Raw genomic sequence first — 9627 nt, 5'->3', positions numbered from 1 at the left:
TCTCTCTTTCTCTCTCTCTCCATCTCCCTCCATGCGGTTTTCAAGGAGAATGGTTTCCATGGCAACGCCGTGCAGGCATTTCATGACGATGATGTATGTGTGTGCATGCCTGTGTGTGAGTGCAGGTCTCCTTGTAGACTGAATTAAAGCCATGTGCGGTATTTTATCAAAGCGCTCGCGCTGTCTGTTTTTATGGGATGTTCCGTGTGATTCTGATGAATATCGGCTTAGTGATGGAGGGTATGGACGTTGGGATGGCACCATTTTGTAGAGATTGTGGATACAAGTTAGTATGTTGTTCCTTACATGTGCAATATAATGTGTGTCTTAATGTTTTAAAACGCCCCTTTAAATGGGTCGAATATGTAATAAACCTATAAATAAAGATGTTATAAACCCAGCAATAGACACTACTGCTAAAATGTCATTAGCAGAAAAGCCAGGAAACACCAGGAATGCCTGTGTTGTCTGAGTGGAAGGTGATCCACATCAAAAGCAGTGTAAAAACACAATCTAAGCAAAAAAGATTTTTTTTAAATCCTTCAAACGTCTTAAATATTTTCATATTTTTCTACCATAAACGTTATTTATGGCAACACTAAAGATTTCATGAGCTTGTCGCACATCTCTGAACTTGCCTCTGGCCCTCTGTGTTTGTGTGTGTGTTTTTGTGTGTGTGTGTGTGTCAACCTACATCGATTTATGGTGCCTAACAGGGTGGAGCAATGCACCCAGGGTTTTAGAGGAAGCCGTAACCAATATAGCATTTCGACTGAGTGGCCTCCTGAGTCTGTGTTGTCTGTGTAAAGGCAATTCTACGCCTCTAACCTGTCAGTGTGGAGGCGGAGGGACAGACTGTGGTTTCTACCAGAGTCACAGGACTAATTTACCTTGTAGTCACAGCTTTATAGACGGGGGTGCAACAAGGGAACAACTGTGAAGAGATGTAGGAGATTTAGTGGATATTAAATCCCATGAAAATTCTCTTCATGGTTGGTTCAGGATTGCAGCAGAGGGACAAGTGTTACACACGTGGGCTCAGTCCACCTCCATACCTTTACAGCAGGACTCCTGGTAGAGTTTTCCTTCATTTGCTGAAAGTGCTGATAAATAACCATTAGCAGCTCTAATGCTGCAATTAATGAATGCTATAAAAAATACATAAAATCTGGACTGTAAGCTGTAGCTTTTCACTGGGAATAGTGATAATAAAGCATTGTCTTTGGTGTGGTTTTCATGGATAAAATTTGTTTTTCGTCTGGTTCAGTTATATTATTAAAAAAAAAAAATTCTAAAGAAATTTTGTAGTTTTATGTGACTGGGACAGAAAATGAATGCATAGAAGGGAGGAAAGCAGGTATATTAAAATTCATTTTAGCACCCAAGACCCAAATATAAACTGATGCAGATCACCGATCCTTACCCTGGCAGACTATTTCCACACCTCGTTTTTTCTAAAATTGAAAGATACACAAACTAACATATTACTAAATCATTTCTACCCCTTCTTTTTCCTCTCTTAGGGTTCATTTCCAGGGAACTTGCACTTGGTTCTGGTGTTGCGTCCCACTACTTTGCTCCAGCGGACTCTGTCAGACTTCCTGTTCAAGTTCAACAAGGATGAGTTCAAAATGAAGGTGATTTATATTGTTACCTTCTTTTAAGTTATTTCGGATTATCTTTTCACAAATAATACTCAACTGTGTGTGCTTTATCAGGTGGTGATGCTGAGTTCGGTGACTGAGCTCCACGCCTATATTGACCCAGGACAATTGACCACAGAGCTGGGAGGCACGCAGGAGTACTGCCATGACAGCTGGATCTCACACCGCACTGTATGTACACAGTTATTTTGCACATGTCATATCCATATCATAAAACATATTACAAAAAGACTTACTTCACTTGTATGCACTTCTATAGACCTTTGTGTATTTATACTTACCTGACTGTCTTCTCCACAGGCAATCGAGGCGTTTGCCCTCATGGTGAAGACCACAGCTCAGACCCTGCAGGCGTTCGGCACTGAGCTTGCGGAGACAGAATTACCCAACGATACCGAGGCCACCACCAACCTGCTGCACACACACACTCTAAAGAAGGATAAAATGAAGGTCAGATGTGCTTTTCTGTCTTTTTCCATACATTTTAACCAACCGTATCTCTGTACTACACTTTTTCTCATAGATATTAGATGGAACGTTTTAAGGCAGGTAGAGACAGCTCTCTTCTGAGACATGTTCACAGCCCCCGAGAGCCTGAGTGTTAAAGAAAATGATCTGTTAATTTTCCAGGAGGACCTGCAGGTGGCGCTGTCTCAAGGGGGACGCCTGTTGGAGTGTATCAATGAGCCTCTACAGACAGACCCTGAGTACAACATGACCTATGATGAACTGGAGAACTTAGCTACTGTACAGAGGTAGAGGGAGGGATGAATGAATGCATGAATGGATGAGGAAGTTGTCTCTGAACGCATGAATAAATCATTCCTCCTCCTCTCAGACTCCTGGGTCAGCTGGACGAGACAGAGACGGCATTTGATGATTTCTGGGAGCGTCACCGCACCAAGCTGGAGCAGTGTTTACAGCTTCGCCACTTTGAACAGCACTTCCGTGAAGTGAGTAGAGTTGAATTATGGGAAATGTGGTTTTAGCCAAAAGCCTTACCCGATAAGACGCCATTAAAAATGTCTGTCCGTAGGTGCGTGCCCAGCTTGATGTGACATCGGAGCGGTTGTCGGGTTTCTCTGAGGTCAGCATAAGCCCCGCCCATGCTGAGCACGTCCTTCGAGAGCTCAGCGGCCACGAGGACAGGGCCTGTGTAAGACACAAACACAAACACTTCCATTCTGCAGCTCATGTGGTACAAAACACACATAGTCAACACTTTCACCTTTGACGCATCCTTGAAGCCACATGGCTAATGATATAATCAATGTCATGCCCTGTGCCATCCCCCACTCACTGGGAAATAGGTGTGAGACAGAGAGACAGAGAGACAGAGAGGGAGGTAGAAAGGGCACCTGTGTGTGGATGTGAGGAGTGAACCAATATACTGTATATTAGGCTGATATTATATTTGAGTCAGATCTGCTTTCCAACTCCGCTATGATGGTTTCCATTCTGTTAATTTTTATAATTTTGAATATTTCAGACACTCACATGTTGGACTTTCTGATGTGAAAATTATAATATTTAAAGATGCAGCTCTGCATTTTGGCACAGGGCATAGCTTCACATGCGAAACTACTGATTAACTTAACTAACTAATTTGTACAATGTAGCTGTCCCACTCCATCCAGAATGAAGTAAGTAAAGTAAACAGTCTACTTAGAGAGAGTGGACTGAGAAAGAGGAGGAGGGGGAGGTGGTGGGGTTGGTTTATTGTCAGCCACTGATTGACAATGTATCCACTGCTGTTAGCTGACAAGTCAGTATTCTCTGTGCATGCTAAAGTGTATTCTCATATTAAGAACAAACATCGTCAATGTGTTTCAATAGGATGTGCTGGACTGCGCCCTGTCCCTGGCCAGCGAAGGTGACCGGCTGATAGAAAATTCCCACTACGCCGAGGACTCCATCAGGCCGAAGTGCAGCGAGCTGAGGGAAGTGTGCGAGGAGATCAGCTCCACTCTAAGGAGCAAGAAGAGCCTCCTGCTCAGGGCGATGGAGCTCCACAGCGCTCTGGAAAAGGTACGAGTGTGGCTCAGATTGGCATCACACATCCCGTCATCCTCAAAAATTTAAGTTTTAGCAGTTTTTGGAGCTAAGTAATAAAAGAGGGAACTCTTTGCCATTATTTCCTCCCAGGCATCACGGTGGTGTGAGGAGGGCATCTTCCTGTTGGCCAGCCAGCCAGTGGACCGCTGTCAGTCTCAGGATGGAGCCGAAGCTGCTCTGCAAGAACTGGAGCGTTACCTGGACACAGCATCGCTACACACTCTCGCCGACCGCAGCGCCATCCTCTGCCAGTATGAGGCGACGCTCACTAGTCAGCTCAGGGTCAGTAGGAAGTCGATTCAACAGATTAAATATATGCTTTTCTGACATTTTTTATGCATGATGCTGTACGATGTTCAAACCTTTTTAATTCATTTAATGCAATATCTACGTCGTGTTTGGTCTCTATCAGGACCAGGTAGACAGAGTTTTCCAGAAGCAAAGCTCCGTCCAGGAGATGTTTGAGAAGAGACGCGTTAGCTTGAAGAAACTTGCCGCCAAACAGACCAGACCAGTCCAGCCAGTAGCACCAAGACCTGAAGTGAAGTCTCCACTCTCGTCTCCCAGTAAGCCTGATTTAAAAGATGAACTGATTTAATAAAAGAGAGCGGCATGTATCAGGGCCTCATCTCGCTGGTGTAAAGGAATAAAACATTGTTTTCTCTCTGTTCAGATCAACAGAGAAAAGAGAGAAGATACTCTGCAGATAATTCCATCTGCAAAAAGGTAAATGACTGAATACTGATAATGCAAACTAATATTGGATGCCGTTGAATGTGTGGTCATATACTATATATGATTTTGTGTGTGTCCAGGTGGAGTCTCCCATACATAACGGTGGCACCAGACATGCTTCTCTCTCAGAAGAAGAAGAAAACCTGGCAGTGCTTCGGCGGTAAGGGCTCAAAACCTTAGAGCCAGAGATCAGAAAGTAGTTAATGGACAGTAGTACTGTGATATATTTTCTTTGTCTGTATCACTTTTGGTATATAAAATGTCTATTTTATATAAATCGACATCCGAATTCTTCAGTACTGGGGTCTCATTGGTTACAGTACAGCATGCAGGCTTCTGCAAACTCAGTTTGTATTTTGTTTTTCTGTGTTTCAGCCACGTTATGAATGAACTGCTGGAGACAGAGAGAGCATACGTGGAGGAGCTACTATGTGTGCTGGAGGTGAGTGTTCGTCACGTCAGTTCATGTATATTCCTGGCAAAATGTACATTTACAAATTGAAAATGACATATGAAATCATGTAATAATCACCTTATCATGTCGGCAGATCAGTGATTCAGCACCTTTATTCTCTATACCAGCGTATTTCTGTCCCATCATTCATTGAGGGAATTAAGTTTAGTGAATCTGTTGATGTAAGGTGTGTAATATTAAACTCCAGGGCTATGCAGCAGAGATGGACAACCCTGCCATGGCTCACCTCATCCCCAGCACCCTGCTCACCAAGAAAGATGTCCTGTTTGGCAACATGTCTGAAATCTACCAGTTCCATAAGAGGTGGGCTTCTTCAGACTCTTTCTGTTTTCTACGCTAGCTGGCTGCTGGCTCCAGCTTAATGTTTACCTTACAGATGTGAGAGTGATCTCATTTGTGTCGTGTTGTCTCCAGGACATTTCTAAAGGAGCTGGAAGCGTACACTGACTGCCCAGAGCTAGTGGGCCGCTGCTTTTTAGAGAGGGTGAGCACTTCCTTCGTCCACTCTGGTCTGGGCCTACTGCCTCTGAAGATAAAATTAAGAAATCTCAATCTTAAATATTCAAATCAGTGACAGACATCAGTTCATTTTGGCAACCTTGCACCTGTTTTGTTCTCTCCGTAGATGAAGGACCTGCAGATCTACGAGGCTTACTGCCAGAATAAACCTCGTTCTGAAAGCCTGTGGAGACAGTGCTCCGACTGTGCCTTCTTCCAGGTTGCCCTTTCACCTCCTAATGTAGCAAAACTTACCTTTTCATGTCGCCTATTAAACGATTAACTCCTAAATATATTCATTGGTTTGTGCTTGAACCAGGAGTGCCAGAAGAAGCTGGAACATAAACTTGGTTTGGACTCCTACCTCCTTAAACCTGTCCAGAGAATCACCAAGTACCAGCTACTGCTTAAGGTGAGCTGTGTTCCTATTCTCTATAACATACTGTGTGTGTGTTTATGTCAGACTGTGAAGACTGACTGTATTCTCCCCTTTGTGTTGTGTGTTTATTACAGGAGTTGTTAAAGTACAGTAGGGGCTGTGATGGCTGCGATGACCTACAGGAAGCTCTCTCCTCCATCCTGGGGATCCTGAAAGCTGTTAACGACTCCATGCACCTCATCGCCATCACAGGATACGAGGTCAGAGAAATTTTGAGAGACCAGCTGTCATTTTGGCTCATTTCAGTACAAAAAGGGCAATTTTCTTTTTCTCAAACCCTGTTAGTGTTTATTTCTAACCAAAATTCACATAAATGTACAAGCTAGTGGGCTGACCTCGAAGCCTAGATAAAATGACACGTGATGTGCATCTGAGATCTGGATCTTGTTTTTCAAGAGACCTGTGTAGTAAGTAGAGAAACCATAGAAAAATAACATGCAGTACAATTCCCTTAGTTAAAGAGCCTTTTAAAATAGAAAGACCAAAAACGCTTGTCTCTCTTTTCCCTCTTGCAGGGTAACCTGTCAGAGCTGGGTCGCCTGCTGATGCAGGGCTCCTTCAGTGTGTGGACGGAGCATAAAAAAGGTCACGCCAAGGTCAAGGACCTGGCCCGGTTTAAGCCCATGCAGAGGCACCTGTTCTTGCACGAGAAGGCCCTGCTCTTCTGCAAGAGGAGGGAGGAGAACGGGGAGGGCTACGAGAAAGCTCCGTCCTACAGCTTCAAACACTCCCTAAGTGTAAGCTCACATCGGTTAAAGACGATCAATATTCGTACAAAGTCCTCTGGACAGGCTGCTGCAGTGACAGATCCGGGCTGACTGTGTGCAAACCTTTCATTCCTCTCTCAGATGAGCGCGGTGGGCATTACAGAGAACGCTAAAGGAGACAACAAGAAGTTTGAGATTTGGTGCAACTCCAGAGACGAAGTGTTTATAGTGCAGGTAAGCTGGCTCAGCCTCACAGCTTCGACTAACCATACATGAAGAAGAAACCGTTTCGCCGTTAATGCTGCGTGTTTTCTCGTCCAGGCTCCGACACCAGAGATTAAAACGGCGTGGGTGAACGAAATCCGCAAAGTCCTGACCCAGCAGCTCAAAGCCTGCAGAGGTAACGTGGACACCCAGAACAACATAATCTAGTTTCATCCCCTCACCCGATCCTAACTGTAGCTAACCGTTGTCTGTTTTAGATGCCAGTCAGCAGAAGAGCTCAGACCCTGTTTCCCCGAGTCCCACCAGCAACAACACCTCCATCTCCCTGAGGTTGGTGTCCAGCCTTATAAATGTTGCACACACCCACAAATGGGATTCCTTTTATTTATTAGAACATTTTCTCTTTTCTTCTCTTTTCACTAGCCCCTTCCGTAGCAGTCAGAAAAACCAGAAGAAGCAGCAGGAGGACAAGAAGGTGGAGCCGAGTACGATCTCTGACAACTCCTCTTCTTCGCCAAAACACAAAGGTGAGTATTCACTCAGGCAGAAGACATGTAAGTCAACTATGGCTTCAAAGTTTTATCTCTACTCATAGCGACAGTTGCAGTGTGAACTCGCTGACCCGAACTCTTCTTTTCTTCATCACCTTCATCTTCATGGTTCCTCTTTCTGTCTCTCTACCTCTTTATTTGTTTTGCGCTTCTTCTTTCTTTTTTTTTCACGACTGCAACTTTTCCTCCCGCTTTCCATTTCAAACCATTCGTTTCCAGATGAACCAGTGACCAGTCCGACCACTGACAGGTCTTCAGTGGCTAAAAAGCGTTTTACTTTGCAGGGCTTCAGCAATCTCAAGAGTCCCAAAGGTAACATTAGCAGACCTGAGGAGGTTCTTTTAAACCGGAACATGATGCTTCAGTCTTACTTGGTCTGGCATGAACCTTAGCTTTTGGTGGCTAATGTTGTTGTGTAGCTGACGTTACTGTCAGTTTAAACTACACTTTAGCATTCCCTCATTATTATTATTATAAAAGTAACATACATAACATTAAACACTTTGTCTTATGGTGTTTGAATAGAACAAATATGATGAAATATAAACTTGAAAATGGTCTTGTCAATTAGGATTGGGACTTGACCACTTATAAACTTTAACAAAGGACAGAACTGTTAACATTTAATTAATAATCATTTACAAAAATTATGAATTTGTTAATTTCAGGGAACATTTATTGTCATATATATATATATATATATAAAATGCTACTATACTACAGTATATTAGTAATAATTATGCCACATTAGTGTATACTTAAATCCAATTTCTAAATGTTTTTCCTACAATCAGTATCACTATCATCAGTACATACATAAAACCTTAATTACGCCGCATTATATCCATTACAGAATCTAAAACAGTGCCTGATCAGTGCTGTATTTACATTAAAAGATCAATTATTGCCCACTGTCTAACCTGATGTAAAGCTTGCTGCAGTGTAATTTGCATTCACTGTTGAGTTCAGTGAACTGATTATCATAGTTTAAATGTTGCACACACTCTGCCTCCTGGTGGTAGAAGTCTAACATTGCCACTGCTGTAGTTTCCCACTTGAACTGGATACACCAGACTTTCAGTACTGGGTGAAAGAGTCACTGTATGTACATCAGTTAATGCCTGTGTCTATATCAGTCTCAATTTATTTGTGTTAAGTTATATAAAGTTATAGTTATATATTTAAGTAAGTGTGTTTTTAGCCAGATTATGATAAAAACTAGAGGTCACATTAGTTACAAGCTTCTCACTGGTTTAGATAGAACAGCAAACGGTTAAATTATTGATTCTCTAAGGCCGTCCTCTCTCTCACTTTTCTCTTCTTCTTCCTTCTCTTTTTTCGTTCTTTTTTCTTCCGGTGTGGCCAGGCTCAGCCCTGAGCCCCGAGCATGGCTCCAAACGCCACTTGGTCAAGAGTGATCCCACACCGTTTGGGTTCAAAGGTATATTGTCGTCCCCCAGTAGGGGTCGTGTAATTCTAGAGGCCCATCGTTCATCTTTCACCACTAAAATGTACTGTGTGTTTTCATACAGATTTCACCTGTGTCTCATATTTTAAAATTGGATATGATGTTATACCAAACATTAATCCAGCAATAGAAGCCTTCATCATATCACCCTACGTTTATATGTGTGTAGAGAGAAACGTGATGTGCTCACACAGACCAGTTGTAGTTTCATCTTCTTGCTAATCCAGTTAGCTCACATTTAGATCAATGAAATGTCTCCAAAAGTCTTCTTTGGCTTTCTAAAACCTACTCTGTGATGTACATTTGTTTCTTTGAACGCTGCAGTCACCGTGTGCACAACATTTTTTCACAGGTCATTTTCATCATCACCACTGAATTATATGTCTTGCAGACATTTTGGGAAATATGCTGATGTGCTTTCTTGCTGAAAGTTAGCTTATCCTAGCACAGATCGGAAACAGGGGGAAACAGCTAGCCTGGTTACTGTTGCAAAGGCAGCAATGCATAAGCAGATATTGTCACCTTTGGACAGAGCCAGGCAGTCTCCAGCTTTTATGCTAAGCTAAGCTAACCGCCTGCTGGCTCCAGCAACACATGTACTGTACAGAAAGGAGAGTGGCGTCAATCTTCTCGTTTAACAATCAGCAAGAAACAAATTGCAGCGTATTTCCCAAAATAATTTGTGAAGCTTCTGTGTCACCATACATGTGGGAACAATGAACAAATGTCTCTGAATGAATGAATGATCTATGTACTAACTGAGCAATCTTCTGATTACTTAACTAACCATATGAGAGTGAAGAAACCCTG

General features: G+C 42.8%; 1 protein-coding gene across 4 annotated transcripts in view; it reads left to right on the top strand.

The window, feature by feature from the left end:
- Nucleotides 1-9627, top strand: part of mcf2la (mcf.2 cell line derived transforming sequence-like a) — a 54804-nt gene that overhangs the window by 41842 nt on the left and 3335 nt on the right. For 3 of the 4 annotated variants that reach the window (XM_035677533.1, XM_035677534.1, XM_035677532.1), the window contains exons 5-26: nucleotides 1524-1637; nucleotides 1719-1835; nucleotides 1965-2114; nucleotides 2295-2419; nucleotides 2503-2617; nucleotides 2701-2820; nucleotides 3501-3692; nucleotides 3810-4001; nucleotides 4132-4285; nucleotides 4393-4445; nucleotides 4535-4614; nucleotides 4830-4896; nucleotides 5117-5232; nucleotides 5344-5413; nucleotides 5555-5647; nucleotides 5747-5839; nucleotides 5941-6066; nucleotides 6382-6603; nucleotides 6715-6807; nucleotides 6895-6973; nucleotides 7056-7128; nucleotides 7222-7325. In XM_035677533.1, the coding sequence (XP_035533426.1) occupies nucleotides 1524-1637; nucleotides 1719-1835; nucleotides 1965-2114; nucleotides 2295-2419; nucleotides 2503-2617; nucleotides 2701-2820; nucleotides 3501-3692; nucleotides 3810-4001; nucleotides 4132-4285; nucleotides 4393-4445; nucleotides 4535-4614; nucleotides 4830-4896; nucleotides 5117-5232; nucleotides 5344-5413; nucleotides 5555-5647; nucleotides 5747-5839; nucleotides 5941-6066; nucleotides 6382-6603; nucleotides 6715-6807; nucleotides 6895-6973; nucleotides 7056-7128; nucleotides 7222-7325 (2548 nt within the window). Of the gene's footprint in view, nucleotides 1-1523; nucleotides 1638-1718; nucleotides 1836-1964; nucleotides 2115-2294; nucleotides 2420-2502; nucleotides 2618-2700; nucleotides 2821-3500; nucleotides 3693-3809; nucleotides 4002-4131; nucleotides 4286-4392; nucleotides 4446-4534; nucleotides 4615-4829; nucleotides 4897-5116; nucleotides 5233-5343; nucleotides 5414-5554; nucleotides 5648-5746; nucleotides 5840-5940; nucleotides 6067-6381; nucleotides 6604-6714; nucleotides 6808-6894; nucleotides 6974-7055; nucleotides 7129-7221; nucleotides 7326-7568; nucleotides 7662-8715; nucleotides 8791-9627 lie in introns of all 4 variants that reach the window. The other variant, XM_035677535.1, reaches the window with a different exon arrangement.

The sequence above is a fragment of the Morone saxatilis genome, unplaced genomic scaffold, assembly GCF_004916995.1.
Source record: "Morone saxatilis isolate NCDOM2014 unplaced genomic scaffold, NCSU_SB_2.0 Contig6, whole genome shotgun sequence".
NCBI lineage: Eukaryota > Metazoa > Chordata > Actinopteri > Moronidae > Morone > Morone saxatilis.
The sequence above is the reverse complement of the archived record's forward strand: the minus strand, read 5'-3'. Positions and strand labels throughout refer to the sequence as shown.